This window comes from Dipodomys merriami, unplaced genomic scaffold (assembly GCF_024711535.1).
Source record: "Dipodomys merriami isolate MVZ:Mamm:240054 unplaced genomic scaffold, mDipMer1.0.p SCAF_3, whole genome shotgun sequence".
In the NCBI taxonomy this organism is placed as follows: Eukaryota; Metazoa; Chordata; class Mammalia; order Rodentia; family Heteromyidae; genus Dipodomys; species Dipodomys merriami.
In genome coordinates, this window is record NW_027204492.1 from 23,738,933 (window position 1) to 23,758,205 (window position 19,273).

The window sequence follows — 19,273 nt, forward strand, 5'->3', positions numbered from 1 at the left end:
GACAGAATAATACTTTTCCTAGGTGACTAACTGGTTTCCAGATTAAAAGCAGGTATATTTTGAGACTCAGAAAAACTTAGAACACACTGTTCTGGAGATACATGGGCAAAAGTCAGTACAATGATGGAAATTTTTCCTGATACCAGTCTGATGTATACTCTGTTTGCTTGTTTGTTTTTAATCTAAAACTCTCGCCACAGTGTTACTTACTTTTTATTGAAATAGGGGCAAAATGATCCTTTTTCCCAAAATATGGAATAAGTATTTCACATAGCAGTCTTCTAAATGTCAGCAGATGTATCTATTGTTGGGATGTAGAAATCACTCCATACCCCATACTCTATATTACTCAGCAGGATGGGGTTGGGAGGGATGGGATAGAATAAGGTAAGGGGGGATTTTGATCAACATGCATTGTACTTGTACACTGATGTGTTGAACTGAAACTCCTTTGCACAACTACTTAAGGATAATAAAACATAATTTAAAAAATAAACTTCATCCAAGCCCAAATGGTCTTCTTAATTTTTGCCTTTTGTTAGGCCAGGGAAATCAGAAGTGAGCAATTTGGTGCTTATGACTTTCGATCAGCAATTTAAACACTTTCCTGGGCAATGCATTTTATAGAAATTTTGCCAATTTGTATCTTTCTTTCAAGACAAATCTACTGTTTAATTCTAGTTTTCAAATTTGGTGTTCTGAATCACTGTCAGACTTATAGACTTTGTATACTTTAACAATGTAACAATGGGAAGTAACAGAAAAAAGGCCTGAAACAGATCCTAAAAGCAGTGACAGTCTTTAGACTCATGGACTTCCAGCCAGTTATTTTGTGGCTATTATTATTTACTGTTCTATCTTGCAATACAATAGATTCTGAACAGCAGGATTGAGGATTTCATAAAATTGGTGTAACTGAGATAATTACATCTTACTGTTCATCTTTAGTGGTACTGACTCAAGAATTACAATTTTTTGAATAATGGGTTTCAAAATTGTCAAGGATACCATGCAGAGTATGTTAGTCCACTGATTTTTTTATACTTTAAAATGATTGTTGATGCACTGTGATTTCTGTCTATGCTATGTTCATTCTAATGCTTCTAAAGGTAATTATTAAAATCAAGGCCTTTCTTCCACAGGTGATGGAGGCTACGCCAAAGATGCAAAGATGAAAGCCCCTTCCTCCTTAGCAGTGTCACCTGATGGTACCCTGTATGTGGCAGACCTTGGGAATGTTCGAATTCGTACCATCAGCAGGAACCAAGCCCATTTAAATGATATGAACCTTTATGAGATTGCCTCCCCTGCCGATCAGGAACTCTACCAATTCACTGTCAATGGAACCCATTTGCACACTCTGAATTTGATCACAAGAGACTATGTGTATAACTTCACCTACAATGCTGAAGGTGATTTGGGTGCAATCACAAGCAGCAATGGCAATTCAGTGCACATTCGCCGTGATGCAGGTGGGATGCCCCTTTGGCTTGTGGTACCTGGCGGGCAGGTATACTGGCTAACCATAAGCAGCAATGGCGTCCTGAAAAGAGTGTCAGCCCAAGGCTATAATCTGGCCTTGATGACTTATCCAGGAAACACAGGACTTCTAGCTACTAAAAGTAATGAAAATGGATGGACAACTGTTTATGAGTAAGTTTTCAATTCTCAACATAGCCTTTGTTACATTTTTATTTGAAATTGTATCACAGTAGGAAAATGGCTTAGTAATTGCTGGGTATTACATTCTATTTTCACCTAACAATCAAAAAATTAAAAGAAAAATACTCAAGGAAAAAATGTTATCAACTCCTAGGGTTTAGACCCATTTCTCCTGAGCAGTTTGTGAAGGATAATAATAAAAGCATAGAATGAATGAAAAAGGAATGAAATGCGGCACTGCAGGAAATAGGAATTGATAAGTCCAGATACTCAAAGAATGTTCACAATACTTAGAGAAGACTAGGTAAAGCTGCATTTAAATAACAAAACTAGAGAATAGTTCTAACACAGTGTGATTTAACAGGTATTTATAGATCCTTGCAGATTTTAATAAATGAATAAATAAATGCATGTCCGGAACCAACTCAGTCTAACTTACTACAGAAGATAAGAGAGAGGTTAGAATATATGAAGTGAGCCCTGAAAAGCACTGTAGAGTTTCTGCAGAGTAAATGCTGAATAGTAACTTCATTCCATTGAATGCTTCTGGGAAATGTGGAGCCAAATGTTCCTGTGCAGGCTTAGGCTTTCTTAGTGTCCCTGTATAAGTCAAAGAATCTGCACATGTTGGCACTTATAGACTAATTCTGTGATAACTTTGTTTAACTGAGAACTAACACAAACTGCATGTGACAGCAACCTACTCAGAGGTGTCATGACACAGAAATAGAGACCATTGTCCTTGCCTTTTAAAACATGGACAACATTGGTTGTAAGTCAATCCATTTAGCCAGCGAGTCTATGAACGCTCAGGAAGTATTTTCTCCACAAAGGAAAATGCTACATTTTCACTAATGTGTTAAGGGAAGAGGATCCATAGGACTGGAATTGAATAAAAGCTGAAGACTGTTAAGAAGTGGTGGTATTAAAAAATGAGGGGTTCCAAGTGTGACTAGTCTTGGAAGAATGTATGGAATATGAAGAAAATATGTCTTGTCCAACAAAAGCCTCCAGAGGAAAAGGACAAAACAATCAGCTTTCAAGTTTTGGATCATTTCCCAAAGAAATGCCATTTACACAAAAGAGCTAGATAGCTATTCTGGTTTCCTTTAGAAAAACAAAAACGCATTCAATTTTTTTTCTATTGCAAGTCTTCCTCTATTTTTAAAATGTTTCTCTTACATCTCAATAAGAGTAGTGAAAGCTACTGCTCACTGAAGATTTACTAACTGCTAGATACTGAGCTGGGTGATTAGCAGAAACTATTTCATCTGACTTCCATAATAATAACAATGGTGCTCTAGTATGACCATTACATTGATGAGAAAACTAAGACCAAAAAGTCAATTTGTCCTCACAAACATGAACAGAATTCATAACCCAATAATGTGACTAAAGAGCCCACATTTTAAAACAATGTTTTAAGGAGTTGAAAAAAAAAACTTGAGCAGGCACTGGTAGCTCATGCCAATAAATCTAGCTACTCAGAAGGCTGAGATCTGAAAATTGAGATTTGAAGCCAGCCCAAGGAAGAAAGTCTGTGAGACACCTATTTCCAACTAACCACAAAAAGCTGAAAATGGACCTATGGCTACAGTGGCAGAGCACTAGCCTTGAGCAAAAGAGTGCAGAGACAGCATCCAAGCCCCAAGTTCAAGCCCCTAGGACTGCCACAAAAAAAATCATCTCATGTGAGATGACATTGCAGCTGAAAATAGGAAAACAACTATTTTAAAACCTATAAGTTGAAATAAAATAAGTGAGTGATCTAGTTTTTTAAATAATTAAGCTATCCTTTCATTTATTCAATAAATACTATGTTCCATTTGATGTTCTAGGTTGTAGAGTATAGCTATGAACCAAACAGGTAAAAATTCTTACCTCCATGGTGCTTACATTGTAGAAGGAGGAGTTCCATGTAAGTAAGGATAGACATGGATGGATAAGGAGAGAGAAAGAGGGGGGGAAGGAGGGGGAGAGAGAGGGAAGGAAGGAAGGAAGGAAGGAAGGAAGGAAGGAAGGAAGGAAGGAAGGAAGGAAGGAAGGAAGGAAGGAAGGAAAGATGGGAGGGAGGGACGGAGGGAGGGCTAATGTGTGGGACAGAAGAGATTTTTATTTCAAATTTGTTGAGTAGAGCAGACTCAGAAAGAAGGTGACATTTGAGCAAAGGCCTATTAAATTTAGAGAGTTAGCTAGATGAATAGCTGGCATGGAGTAGGTGAAAAGTATTCCAGTCAGAGGAACACCAAGTTCAAAGGCCCTGTAGCAAAAACAAGTCTATCATGTCAAGGAATAGTAAAGTAGCCATTTCTGTCTGGAATGGAATGATTGAAAGTAGTAGGGAAATGCAATCACCTAAGTGGCTAGTGCTACTTTATGTAGGAATTTGTAGACCACTATAAAGACTTTCCCTGTTACTCTAAGAGCCATTGGTAACTTGTTTTTATTATTATCTTTTAGTTGTACAAAAGGGTTTCAATTCAATGTATCTGTTTATGAATACAATGCATCTTAATCAATTTCAGCCTTTCAAGACATAACTCAATCTGACATAGTTTTGCTTTTGTTGGTGTGGTTGTCTGTCAGTTGTGGGACTTGAACTCAGGGCATGGGTGCTGTCCCTGAGCTTTTTTCTCCTCAAGACTAGTGCCCTCCCACTTTCAGCCACAACTGCACTTCTGGTTTTCTAATGGTTACTTGATGATAAGAGTCTCATGGACTTTTCTGCCCGGGTTGGCTTCCTGGGTAGCTAGGATTGCAGGTGTTTAACACAGAAGCAGGCTGACTTACAGTTTTCAAAAATAATTTTAAATTGAAAATGAACTGTATGGTAACTATATGAAATGCAGTGGAGGCATGTGAAGATATTATTGCAATAATCCAGAAAAAACATAGTGATTTGTGCCAGAGAGTGGGAGCAATAGGACGCATTGAAATTCTGAAGGTTTAGACACTATGAGGATTTACTGACAGATTAGATGTGGGATTTACAAAAAAAAAAAAAAGTCAAAGACAATTCCAAAGTTTTGGCCTAAATAACTCCATATTGAGGTTTCTACTTTCTAGAAAAGGCTGTTTTACAGGAAGTATGCTATCGTGGAGGGTTGTGACAAAGGGATTTATTTTTAGGGTGATGGTAATGTCCTAGAAGTGGTGATAATGGTTTCACAATATTATGAATATTATGCAAGTCACTAGATTATACCCTTTAAATGATAAATTCATAATATGTTAATTATATCTCAAGAAGAAGAAGAAGAAGAAGAAGAAGAAACTGACTAGCAGCTAGAGATTGGAGCCAATCAGTAAAGAATTATTTTGAAGAGCTTTGCTATAAAGAGAAGAGAGATTGGGGCTGGAGGGGAAATGGAGTAAACACAAGGAATTTTTCAATGTATTATATTTGTTTGATAATGAAAATGATTCAATACAAAGATTAAAATTGATGCTAGAGATAGAGAAGATGATATTTTTGAGAAATCAGTTTGTGTGCCTGCTTTCTGGCTGGCAGCATAAGGATACAAACACCGTGTACTAAGCAGGATTCTCAGAGTGAGTAACATCCAGGCTTGTTATCAGGACATGGCCAACATTGACTAAAAAAGGTATCGTCTGATCCCACTGCTACAGACCCAATCTTAAGCCACAAAGAGATGCTAAGAAATCAGGCACCCACATGAGAGGAATCATAGTTTTATGATCACAAAGCAGTAATAGAAATCATTTTATAAATAAGCAAATGGAGGCCCAGAATTGGGAAGTAACTTGTCCCTTCACATTCCAAATAGCATCCATTTAGAAGAGAAAGTCCCTCTTCCTTCTGAAGCAATCTATTGCTGTGATGAATAGAAGTCCCTGTCACAACTCTAACATCCTGATTTTTACACTTTTACGCTGCTCTTCTGTCACTTAGACTCGTCAATACTTTAGTTTTGAACACCCCTCAGAGATTCTCCTTATCCTTCTGAAGTTGGGAAATGCAACAGTGAACCTCCTTTTTGCCCAAGTCAGAGTAGGGCAAAATTTGCTAGACAATGATTAGGCCCTCCTAAAAATATCATACACATATATAAATAGAGATATAGATATATAGGTATCTGAGGTGAGTAGGAAGCTTCTTTCTGTAGCCGGAGAGGATAAATTGTTTGCCAAGGTGGCGAGAGAAATTTCATGCTGAGATGACAGTGAGAGAAAGAGAAAAAGAAGCATTAGCAGTTTGATCCGATGGCGAACTGCTGTGGAGAGGGGGCGGAGACATGAATCCATTGCACTTGATTATCAGCAGTTATCAAGAAGAGAAATGTCACAAATGACCCCGAACAGTACATCATAAAAATGGAGTTTAAAATGCCTCTTGTGCATTGGTATTTTGAGGGCTTTTATTGTGTAATACGATGTTATTTAAATGGCTAAATGAGTCACCCAATTCCATTTGACTTGATTTAACAAAGAGGTGACTGGCAAGGCAAGAATACTGGCACAATAAAGAAGGCATTCTGACCTCACAAGCTAGCAGACCCTAATTTTAACAACCCTGATATAGCTGAGACCTAAGTGAAATGTCCCACAACTCACACAGTGGGCAAGCAGGCTTTATTCCCCAACAAAGCTACAAGTACCCATGATCCTTTTGTTTGCTTTCTTAGTACTTGTAATCAGTTATAATCTCAGCTATTGAACTGGGTATGGTAAGGCATGCCTGTAATCCTATACAAAGCATAGGGAAGGACTATCATGTTCAAAGAATGGTCCTGGTAATTTAGTTCAAGATCCTATCTATAAAACATACTAAAAGCAAAAGGACTAGGGGCATGTGTCAAGTGGTAGAGTGTTTGTCTAGTAATCAGGATTTCCTGAGTTTAAGTCTCACTAGGATTAAAAATACAGGTTTCTGCTGTAACTAAATGGAAAATATTCCCCAACTAAGGCCAGAGCATCAGCTGCATCACTACTGCCAGTGCAGGCTGAATCAACAGCTCCTCAGGTCCTTTGTGAAAAGTGGTTCCACTTCAGGGAGATTGCATTTGTATAATCTCTTTTTCTTTTAGCCAGTTCTGAGGCTTGAACTCAGGGCCTGGGCACTGTCCTTGAGCTTCTTTTGCTTGAGCCTAGCACTCTACCACTTGAGCCACAGTGCCACTTTTGGCCTTTTCTTTTTATGTGGTACTGAGGAATCCAACCCAGGGCTTCATGTAAGCTAGGCAAACACACTACCACTAAACCACATTCCCAGCCCTTGTATAATCTCTTCACCCTTAGTGTTCTGTATTCTCACTTTGTGGACTGCATTTTTCCTTCCACAAATGCTGTTTTATTTGGCTAATGGAGACATTCCCCTTTCCCTGGTAATAACAGAAAGGAGGTGAAAAGTGAATAAGCCACGTCCCTAGGTGAGATATTTGCCATGCAAACAAGGTGTGATCCCCATAAAGAAATGTTTCTGCAACAATGTGTCCATTCAAATGTGTGTAATGTTTCCAAGGAGGCCTCTACAAATCCCAAAGTAGAAAAGGATCGAAGAAGACAGGGTCCACTTTGCTGCCTACTGGCAGGTGAATCATTTCAGGTAAACAAGAGGAGAGAAATGTGGACCATTCATTCACATTTCAAGAGACAGACAGTCAACACCCTTCCTGTAATGTTTGTGATTGTGTTTGTGTCCTTGATAAGGCTCAAGAATGAGGCAAACAGAACTGTGGTGATGCCCAAGAAAACAGAAATAAAGGTAGAGCAAAGAAAGCTTTTCAAGGCCTGCTTTTAGATGCAGTGCACAGGACATCTCAGTAAGCTGAGTGCTCCCTCCCAACATCCACCACTGGAAATGTCCTCTTTCCACAGTGTTTTGTATTCTGAAAATCGAAAAATGAATAAGACACTGCCCAGCCTGGAAAATGCATGAGTTTACTCTCTAGTGAGGAAGATATGTCCCAATGATTAGCAATAAGGACAGGAGTCCACCATCTTGTGTTATTTACACTGAGGCTTCAGACTCCTAATTGTTGTTTCTGCCTCTAGATCTGCTCATCTGTGATTTTCCAACACCAAGTCACTGCTCAGTTCATCCTCTCCTCACTCTGGAAAGCTTTCTAAGCTTACCTCCAGAGCCTGGTCCCAGCATGCCTCTCCAGCCTTTCCTCTCAGTACCCTCCTATACTCAAGCAGTGCTATTCTGTACACACACACACACACACACACACCAATGTCCTCCTCCACCTCCAATCTATACCTGCCCTCCAGGATTCAGACACTTCCTGCTCTACCTGCTGTCACTCTTCTGCTTCCTCTTCTGCTAGTCCCCCTCCCCCCACCCACCCCCCAGGCTGAAATTGACCTTTGCCTCTTCTGAGCCTCTACAGCTCTTTCTTTATATAAATTGATGGAAATATTCTGGCATTGGGTTTTGTTTTCTGTATGTCTTCTTTCCTCCACTAGACTGAATTACATCCTACATTGCATCCCCAGCACCTAATCTGTACACAATTCCTTTGAGCTTGCTGAATGAAGGACAAATTGAGATAGAAGGGCATATGGACTTGGAACTGAATCATAGCAAGCCTGAAATTCTTGATGAGAAAAGAGAAATTCAGTATTTCCTAAAGAATGTTTATTAGGTTCATCAGTTTGCTGAGATGAAAGGGTAAACAAGCTCTGACTCCTTCCTGTTCCCTTCAAAAAATAATGTTATTTCCTATTGTATTGAATATTTTTTTAAAAGCAGAGGTGGGAGAATTTAAAGTTTCTACTCTGCATAGTATAGTTCTGGTATAAATGGTCCTCTGGGGAAAGATTAGGCCATTATTCATTAAAAAATCAGACCAAATATATTTTAGTAATATATAAATATAATTTCCCCAATGAAACTATATGTTCCTGATAAGAATAAGTTGTGAATTTCCTTTACAGGTGGCTTCTTTGCTCCAGCAGGACATACATATTACACAGAAACACACATGCATACATGTGCTAATGCCCATGACATATCATAGTACTCAATCAAAAGATAAGTGTGGGCTGGGGATGTGGCTCAGTGATAGACTGCTTGCCTAGCATACATGAAACCTTGGGTTCTATTCTTCAGTACCACATAAGAAAAGGCAGGAAGTGGCGCTGTGGCTCAAGTGGTAGAGCACTAGCCTTGAGCACAGAGAGGCTCAGGGACAGAGCCCAAGCCCTAGCTCAAGCCCCAGGACTGGCAAAACAAAAACAGTGTGCCCTGTACTTTACTGGTGGGTACGCTTATAGTGAATCTCTGTAAAATCTGTGCAGGAAGGGACAACTTGATATCAAATCTCCTCTTACCAAAGCCACTTGTGATGACTGGGATGAAAATAGTCATTCCCTCGTGGCACAGTTCCTTGGCCAAACTCTGTGTCTGGTTAGGTGATTGCTTTGAGCTACCCGGGGGGTGGGGGGAAGAGGGGAACTGCTTCCATGTTGTAGCCTGAGGGGGATCAGTTGAACCGTATTGGCTAGTACTCTGCACCAAAGGATGCAGGCACCAAAGGGAAACACATAACGTGAGAGGTTTTGATTAAACTCGTTTCTTTGACATTCAGTCTGGAAACATGTATTCCCCTGTGATGGGGGTGGGGGAGAATCCAGCAAGCCATAGGAAATCAAAAGCAGCTCCCCTTCTTTCTTATCCACTTTGAGCCATCTTTCCAAAGTTGTCAGACTCATCCACTGATGTGGACATTTGCCTGTCAGCCTTGCTTTGGAAATGACCCCACAGAAGACAGGTGGGCCTGGTATGTTTGGAGGCCAAGCTATAGAAATGATTGAGCACCTGAGAGATGCCACACTGCAGACACTATCTGATGTGACTGCTTGGACTAGGACTGGCAGAATTGGAATAAAGGAGTACATTGTGAGATGGTATGTTTGTGGCATTCAAATGAACAGGAGTTTGAAATAAGGATGCCTATCCCATTGTGGAAAAGAAAAGGAGACAACTGGATAGGCCTGTTGGAAATGATACCTCATTCCTCAAAGCCCTGCTCCCTTTGCCAGGAAAGGACCAGGGAACAGCTCACCCAGCTACCTCTAGCTGGATAGCTATAGTTTTTTATCTAGGACACTAGCTTTCCTTTCAGAGTGTTCCATTGTCAAGTTGGAGAGCAGGGATATGAACAGAATATGTAAGAATGTACCTGTGCTCTTGAGCATTAATCATATCACAGAAAAAGCCTTAAATCATATCACAGAAGAAGAACGCGTATGACGTAGCTTATAAAAGGAGCTAGGTAACTAGGTTAGGAAAACAGATTTACCCAGATGGCTTTGCTAAGGTTTATTGAGTCTTTTTACCCTTGCACCTCTGAGCATGGATGGCTCAATTGGTATCTAATCTTGTCACGTTGCTCTGATCACTGGAAGCAACCACCGAAGTCCCCTTTATATGAAATGTTGCTTTCAAACAAAGGGAGGTCTGAAGGTGTAGCCCAGGGGTACAGCACCTTTTCTCAGTTTAATCCCCAGCACCACATATAAAATAAAAAAGGAAAGAAGAAAACTGCCCCCTCATCTGGAAAGCCAATTGGAAACCTGCATTCCAAGTGTTGGAGGGTAGATTTCTTGGAGGAAATGACAAAGAGCGGTATCGACCAAGAGGTCAATCACATCAGGAGAGGGAAAGCAATGAGGCAAAGTTGCTGGTGCCGAGGCCAGAATCCAGGAAGTTAGAATCACAGGCTTCCTCTGTGACGAAGTCTCTCACCAACTTCCTTCTATACACTGATTGAAAACTCCTCTCTATAGGGAAAATGAGACTGATACCTGGGGAGAAGAAAGGCAGACATTTTCTTTCCCTGGAAAGAACACTAGGCAGGTCAGATGAGGGCTGTACTAGACACGGAAGCCCTTCTTTCTTGCAGGGGTTTGCTTCTTGCAAATGCAGCTGCAGCTGCAGAGCCTCAGAGCAGGCCATAGGCAAACAAGGTGGGCAGAGGAAAGATTTTGTCATTAACCCCAGGCACAATAGCACCCTGTGGCCATTCTTTGATAATGAGTCCTCAGCTGCATGGTAGCAACACAATAACCATTTTGACTGAAGTCCATTTAAACAAAAAGGACACCCGACTAAACAACTACCTGAATGTATCTGTGGTGTCAAATGAGCAATTTGCTTATTTTTAGTTGCAGGCATGAACATTTTAACTGATAGTTTTTTGTCTGCACCCAGACACAAGCTTATACACACAAACCCAAATGAGGCAGCATTGTGCATAGTCTGAAGTTCAGTTAAAGCCTATAAAACCTGGCCTATTTTCCTATCCCTCTTTCCCCAGCCTACCAAAGGTTGGTATAGGGTTTACAATTTCAGCAACTGCTCATATTGAGTTCATTAAAGCCTACTGGATTAACAATGAATCGCTAGGGCATTTTGCATCCATTGTTGGGAGAGGGCATAGTCAAACTAGACTCTACCATTGTGTCTGAGCTGTATCCTGTTCACTTTGGGTAAAATGAATATAATTGTTTAACATTTTAAAGCAAATAAAAGTGCTTAAATATTTTGCAATTTGCAACTTGAAAAGAAAACAGTAATGGGTTTCCAACTGTATGTCTTTACTTTTAATGAAGTGTTTATTTTTCATGGTTCTATTGGCAATAAAAGAACAACTCTGCATCAAAAGCCTTCAGGGAAGCAGTTTCCATTTGGAGGACAGTGAGATTGCCAAAAATTCTGTTTTTTTTATTTTTTTGACTCACTAGACTACATTTCTAGATATGGGTTATTGGCTATTATCTCATGTAATTATTATTTTTTTCTCTCTTACTCATATAAGAAGATGGCAAAATATTATATACTATATGTACTCAAAAAAGATAAAAAGAATTTTAGTGACAAGATCAAGGGGTTTCAGAATGTTTTAATGAACATGTTTCCATTATCCTCGGTACTTGTTCATTTTGTTGGAAAAGTGATTCATTCACTTCAAATTTGGCAACTTAAACAGCAGCAAATTATAATTTTCCCATCACAATGCAAAGTCAGTTTATTGGCCTGCTCAGGCTTTGAAGACCTTTGGTGTCTCCTTTTCCTTTGACAACAGCCCCCTCTGCTGGTAATTTTAATACATCACATGTAAATGGGATCCACCCGAATTGCAAACAGAGGCCTCCCTGCAACATCATTGCACACAGCAGGACATGATTCATAAATCAGATTTCCACACCAGTGATTCATTACTAGATTACTTCTCTATAAAACATCACAGCTCAAGGAAATCATCAAGAATTCAGAAACTGCAAAAAAATACCTTCATTTGATTAATCATGCCTCTAACCTTTCTCTTCTTATTGAACAAGGTTAATACTACTTGTTATCACTCAGAGTTAAACTCTATTAGCTGTCAAGTGAGTTTTAGGTTGCAAAGACCTGTTATCACTGCCAAGAAGCTTCAGAGTTTGGATTGGTTATATTCCTCAGATATGACCCAGAGGGACACCTGACCAATGCAACATTTCCTACCGGAGAGGTCAGTAGCTTCCATAGTGACTTGGAGAAGCTGACAAAAGTGGAACTAGATACTTCCAACCGTGAAAATGTCCTCATGTCAACCAATGTGACAGCAACTAGTACAATATATATCTTAAAACAAGGTAAGAACAATAGTGTCTTCACTTGTTCAGAACAGCATGTATCTTCTCAGCCATCTTCTAACCTGTGCATACCATTAATAAACAGAATTCCCCTTTGAGTCTGAAGCTACATTCTTCTTCCTATTTTCCAGCTGAAACAAAAGCACATTCCCATCTTTTATTAGTTCACATCTCCACTTTAGGTCACATCTCTGTGGGAGTAATGAGGTTAAATTCCTGCCAAGTCTTCTCTTCTATCAAGTCATTTTCCAATACCCACCCATTTGTAAGGCTCTTTAAGGCCAAACTAGGCTATATGAAAGTAATAGCATCCTTTTGAATTTAGCATGCTAGATCAGTGCCGACATGGACCAATAAACAGGACATACCAGAATTCATACCAAGAAAGCATAGAAGAGAAATAAGAGGATTAAAAGCTCATTCTGTACAAAGCAAAGAAAAAGGTTTTAAATGGGGAAAAAATAAGTACAATTTGGAAAGAATTTCTTGGGAGCTGGAGGGAATTGGACAAAGAGAAATTACTTTCTCGCTACCCAGTCATTAAGACCTTTTCCTGTAAAGCTGTGAGGCCAGTTGCCATTTTCATCAAAGTTAGGATTTTGTGAGCTGTACTAACTTGTGATGGAGGTCCCCAGGTAAGAAGGATGCTGGATTGAGCTTCATATTCTTGTCATCCTAGCTCCCAGCTTATTAAACTAAGGGGGGTCAACCCAGCAACTCAGAGAGGGAGTTTGTGAGGGAATACTTTAAAAAAAAAAAAACAGCCTAAAGTGTTATCCAGTAGTCTTTCATCCAGGAAACAAGATTCCCCAGCTGTGAAAATAACAAGATCCAAATGGATCTAGAGGATATCTGCCCTCCCATGTAGTAGTCTAGTCCAGAAGGCGGTTATACCCACAGTGCCTCACTTGCTTATCCCTTCCCAAATTCACTTCCTAAAACTCAACCTGTCTTTTCCTGCCTCTCCTCCCCTTTCTTCCTTTTTTCCTGTGGTTTTTTCTATACAGAAAATACTCAAAGCACCTATCGGGTGAGTCCAGATGGTTCACTACGTGTCACCTTTGCCAGCGGGATGGAGATCAGCCTCAGCTCAGAGCCCCACATCCTGGCTGGGGCAGTCAACCCCACCTTGGGCAAATGCAACATCTCATTGCCCGGAGAGCACAATGCAAACCTCATTGAGTGGCGGCAAAGAAAAGAACAAAACAAAGGCAACATTTCAGCTTTTGAAAGAAGACTGAGGGTAAGGAATGAGCTTATCCCAGATACAAAACTTTATGAGCTTCTCTGGAAAATGCAGAGCCTGACGGATCTGAAAGTCCCATTTCTCCAAAGCGTTTCTAGGTGACTGACTAGCTTATATGATTATACTAATTCAAGAGAGGATGCTAATGGCTGATAATGGTTCAGTATCCCTAAATGAGCATTCTAATAGGAGCTTTCTTTGTCATTAGCCAGCTAAAGTGCTCTAACAGTAGCAATTTCAAGCACCAAGGAAGTCTGGATGGAGAAGTATGTTTAGTCAGGAAGCCATCTAGTACCGATGCCAGCAGGCCCTGTTCTTCCAGGTTAACCTAGGTTTCTACTTGGGAACATTAGGCAAGCACACACAACACAGGAGACGGAAGGCAACATTTGGATAAAGGCAAGGTAGGACATGGGGACTTGCTGAATATGAGTTCACATGGCAAGGAATACAACTTATGAGCCAGAGAGGTGACGAATTAGTACTAAGATTGAGCTGGAGTCTAGAGAGATCAGTACCTGGCGGAAATGAAAAATTTGAAAATATTCAAGTTTGGGGGTTTTAGTATCCGATCTATTTTTATTATTAGTGTAAAGACTGCAGTGCTTACTTTAAGTTGATGACAAGCTAGTATTGAAAGATAACAATTTACAATATAAAAGTCGTGTGTGCTTACCCCAAAAAACAAATGACTAACCACCTATGGGAGGAGCCAATGAAATAGCTAGTCTTTATTGGGAAGAAGAAACTTTACAGAGCATTCTGAGAACATTAGCATGGGGTTCAATGGCCCATCTTGGGGCACCAGCTTGTAGTGGCTTCCACTACTTAGGCATCACAGCCAGAACCAGATGCCAGTACAGTTGTCTTCTTCACAAATGCAGCCCACTATCCTCTTGTTGCTGATGGACGGAACCAAATTAGGTTCTTCCTTGGTGCCTGAAGCTGCCTTGGGGGCCAACATATTGTTTGGCCATCAGTAGGAACACCACCTCTAGATGCTGTGGAGCGCACCACAGCTGTTCCATTGGGACCATGGACCCTTAAAGCCTGCAAGGCCAGTGCTCAGGCTCCAGGAAGTAACCTTGAAGCCATAGGGCCTGCGACTAAGAGCTGCAGTTCCCTGAACGTGCTCGGGAGATGACAATATTCAAGTTTTTACCAAGTACAGTTCACTACTATTTATCAGATATCTCTGTCCAAACCACTTTTCTGCAGCACAAAAAACCTATCCACCTGTCACTTCTGGAAGAGGAACCAATAGTAAAATGATGTGACCAACTTTCCACATAGAGTAATGTTCAATATCAGCCCTAGAGCAAGTGCCAGTCCAAGGAAACACTTGTTCTTGAGGCCAAACCTGCTCTGAGCATCTGCAGCATGCCTAGGATACTGAGAATGCTTGCATTTTTGTCATGCATAGTAAAAACTTCATAACCTTACAGGTGTAGAAATGAAACTTTTGGGTTGGGTATGGTGGCTCACATTTGTAACCACAGCTCTGCAGGAAACAGAGATTAGAGAAATGACCCTTGAAGTCGGATCAGACCAAAGAAAATGTTAATGAAACAACAAAGAACAAGCAAGTAGCAGGCAGTTGTAGGAAAATTGCAGTGTACGGGTGGCCCAAGCAAAAAACAAAAACCCTGTATCTGAAAAATAAAAGCAAAAATGCGCGGAGCACCTGTGGCTCAGGCCTGTAATCCTATTTATTCAGGAAACTGAGATAAGAGGGTTATATTGGTTCAAAGCCAGCCCATACAGGAAAATCTGTGATACTCTTATCTCTAATTAACCACCAAAACAGCCAGAAGTGGAGTTATGCCTTGAGCACAAAAACTCAGGAACATTGCCCAGGCCCTGAGTTCAAGCCCCAGGACCAGCACAAAAAAAGAAAGGTTAGAGCATTGCTCCAATGGTGGAATGCCTACATAGAAAGTCTCAAAGCTTCGAGTTTAACTCCTAATTCCAAAAATAAAAAGGAAAGAAAAGAAAATTAAGCAATTAAAAAGCCATCTAATTCCAGAAACAGGCAGACAAAACATTCGGATAGTTTGGTATGAACAAAGTAAATGATGTCCAATTGGGCATACTTTTCAACCAGCTGTTGGTGACACACAGACTCAGAATTCAGTGGGTATTCTCTCATAACAGCCACTGAAGTTTTCTAGGTACAGTCAATTTGGATGTTTTAATTCTATTGATAAACCTCTCACAGTACATTGAACTGTTGAGCCTCTGAATCAGGAAGTTAAACCAATCCAAATAATCCAACTTCTGCGTATGTATTAGAAGTCTGAGTTTATATCCAAGTTCTTTGAGAATAGTTCCTAGGTAGAACATTGGAGGGGAAAGTTAGATGACCTGACATTCCTACCCAGTTTTATATATGGCTTAGGAAGTGGGCTTTTTGTTGTTGTTGTTTTTTAATTTTTTTTGAGCCAGGTACCAATGACTCATGCCTATAATCCTAGCTATTGAGAAGGCTGAGGTCTGAGGACCATGGTTGAAAGCTAGCCCAGGCAGGAAAGATTGTGAGACTCTTATCTCCAATTAAGCACCAAAAACCAGCTTCAAGTGGAGCTGTGAATTAAATGGTAGAGAGCTAGCCTTGAGAAATAAAAAGCTCAAGGAGAGTGCCCAGGCCCTAAGTTCAAGTCCCAGAATTGGTACAAAAAAACTGCTATTTGCTGTTGACAGATTTCCAGTATATAATCCAAGCTGGCCTCAATCTCACAATCCCCATCTCAGACTCTTGGCTAGGATTCCACAAGGTGGCATCTGCCTTAGTTTTTTAACCTGTATAATGGGAAGATAGTGAAGATTGATACAGAAGAACCTGTATAATGAGGATCATTTATAAATGGCTTACCAAACTTGTGGGTTCAACACTAGGAAAAAATGTATTAAATAAAGGATCCTTTCATAATTTTGTTACCTTACAGCATCAAAGAACCATTAGGAACTAAATCAGACACTGTGGAATTTAAGGATTTTCGATTATAGCCCATCCATAACAGGAATTTTTCCCATGTCTAGGATAACCTACCCTATGATCTCCCCTTCATATACATAGGTGATGGAAAGAAATTATAAACTATAAATTTACAGGTTGGATCACTAATTGTTTTTAATGTGGCAAAACTAATGGTCACAAAAACATCCAGGAGCACTTTAATGTCAAGGATTAAGGGTTTAGTTAATACTAATACTAACTTGACCTATTCTTCATTCTGAGGTAGAGATGGAAAGAGTGATAGAGCAGATTATTAGTGAAACAAGTTCAAAGTCTTTCCCTCTTTGTGATTTCTAGAGTTTTCCCTGAGAATTGAAGGATAGACCCCTTTATGGGCTAGGTGATGGTAGTGTATGTGTCCTAGAAACCTAACCATAGCAGTCCTTCACATGTAATTAGTGACAGAGAGTCCAGAAATGCTTCAAAGCCCAGATTTTATTTGTCTGCCACAACTATCAATTGCTGTTATTCCCAATTTACAGATCAGGACACCAAGGCCCAGAGAGGTTAAATGATTTGCCCAGATTCAAACAGCTGTTAAAAGATCAGAGCCAGATCTAAAATGCAGGTCTTTGCCTAGTACAGCACTCTTTCCAATGCATCATGCTGTGCTGCCTTGCTCCTTAAAATAATTAATCTATAAATCATTGCCCCACTCAGTAAAGCTACCTTGGCAGGGCCTGACTCCTCATTTCAATGCTGACAAAAAGAGACAAATAATGAACTCTAATGTACTGGCAACTGTGGGTGGTGCGGGGCAACTGGCTGGCCTCCCGGCGGGAAAAGCATGGAGAAGACAAAATGCACACGGTGACTGTTTCACTTGTTGATGCTTTTTTTTTTAATTTTGAATGAGCATAAACTAAGACCATGAATGAGCTTTGTTGTGGTGCATTGTATACTCAGAAACACTTTTTAACCTCTTCTTTATGTTTCCATTTCCCCTTCTTCCTCCTCACATTCTCTAACCACATTTGTTGGGTTTCAATAAGTATCCTCCATGTACTTATCTATAGTAATAGATCTCAACATCCTTCCCTTTTGCATTAATGCCCAATCATCATCATCATCACCATCGTCGTCGTCGTCGTCGTCGTCATTATCATCATAATCATCAGGTTTTAAGTCGAGGTTCGACAAATGAGCAAGAACATGTGGCATTGGCTCTTTGAGTTTTGCTTACTTCAGTCAACATGATCATTTCCAACTCTATACATTTCCCTACGAATGATGTAATTGCATTTTTCTTTATGATTGAGTACTTTTGTGTGAAATATACATACATATTCTATATTTTCATTATCTATTCATTGGTTGCTGCACAACTCAGCTGACTGCACAATTTGGCTACTGTGACTAGAGCTGCAATAAATATGGATGGGTATGCGGGGATTTTTCTTGTATACTGATTCATACTCCAACAAATATATGCCCAAGAGTGGTATAGTGATGGGGCAAAATAACAACTAGTAGATTATTACCTGTGCTTCCTATTCAGAGAGATGTTTGTTTATACTGCCTTCCCCCACTGACTTTATTTCATTTCTGGTAGCTTCTCAAGGGATAAACTGATAACCCTCTCTTTTCCTCAATCAAATATTCAGTGACCCATTTTTAAGCATACCAATAAAGAATAAGCTTTTCAAATACCCATGAATACCTCCATGGATTAACTGCATTATTTATTTCCCCAGTTAAAGCTACCACTGTATGGACACCAGTGCCTCATGTATATAATCTTGCTACTCAAGAGGCTGAGATCTGAGCTTCACAGTTCGAAGCCAGACCTGCAGACAAATCCATAAGATGCTTATCTCCAATTAACCAGCAAAAAGCCAAAAGTGTGGTGCAAATGGTAGAGCACCAGCCTTGGGTGAAATAGCCTACAAGAGCACAAGGTTCTGAGTTCAAACCCTAGGACTGGCATAAAAAAACAAGCAGAAAAGAAAAGCTACCACTGTAGAGCATGGACAATTAAGGTTACCAGAGCTAGGTAGACAGAATTTTAAACACTCACTTGGCAGAGTCCCTGTACTGTATGGTGCACAATGAGGACTCTCTGAAAACCCACAAAAAATTGTGGTTATGATTGTAAATGTGCTCTAGCAGCAGGTCATAATCCACTAATTGTTCAGGCACAAAATGACAGGTTCATGTAAAGGCTTCTTTAGTAAGATGGTAGATATGTGTTTCACGAAACTATCACACCTATCCCACACCTTCTAACTGGAAAGGAAATAAATAAATAAATAAAGGTTGGACCCGTCTTTGAGATCAGCAAGAGCTATTTTGTTCCAATAATCAGTGATTTGTTTTATCAGGATAGCTTTGAAGGTGCGGGAGGCAAACTATTGAGAAACCTGATCTTCTGCTTAGCCTGAGCAGCCAGGGAATTTGTTAGCTCTGGGCCATTCTTCACCAGCACCATTAAGTGAAATAAATCACATTAACATCCTGAAATTTCATTTATTTGAAAAATCCATTTCCCCCAACCTGAATTGTATTTGAATCATCTTCCTTGCAAAGTACTTTTGCACCCAATCCATATATCTTCTCATCAGCTGTATAAATCTCTTCCCATAAATACATTTCCCTGGACAATAGAGAAATTAGAGTGCTGCTAATAATGGAGGTAGTTGTCAAAGAATTGGACAGTCAGTAAAAGCAAACTGGTTTAGGAACCACAACCAAATTGCACCTTGCTGTGTCCATAGATGAGAATATCATATGAAACGTATCACAGC

The 19,273-nt window shown here is 39.9% G+C and overlaps 1 protein-coding gene across 9 annotated transcripts in view; it reads left to right on the forward strand.

The window, feature by feature from the left end:
- Positions 1–19,273, forward strand: part of Tenm1 (teneurin transmembrane protein 1) — an 875,459-nt gene that overhangs the window by 835,747 nt on the left and 20,439 nt on the right. For all 9 annotated transcript variants that reach the window (XM_070039761.1, XM_070039760.1, XM_070039769.1 and 6 more), the window contains 3 exons: positions 1,143–1,653; positions 12,095–12,267; positions 13,275–13,510. In XM_070039761.1, the coding sequence (XP_069895862.1) occupies positions 1,143–1,653; positions 12,095–12,267; positions 13,275–13,510 (920 nt within the window). The remainder of the gene's footprint in view (positions 1–1,142; positions 1,654–12,094; positions 12,268–13,274; positions 13,511–19,273) is intronic.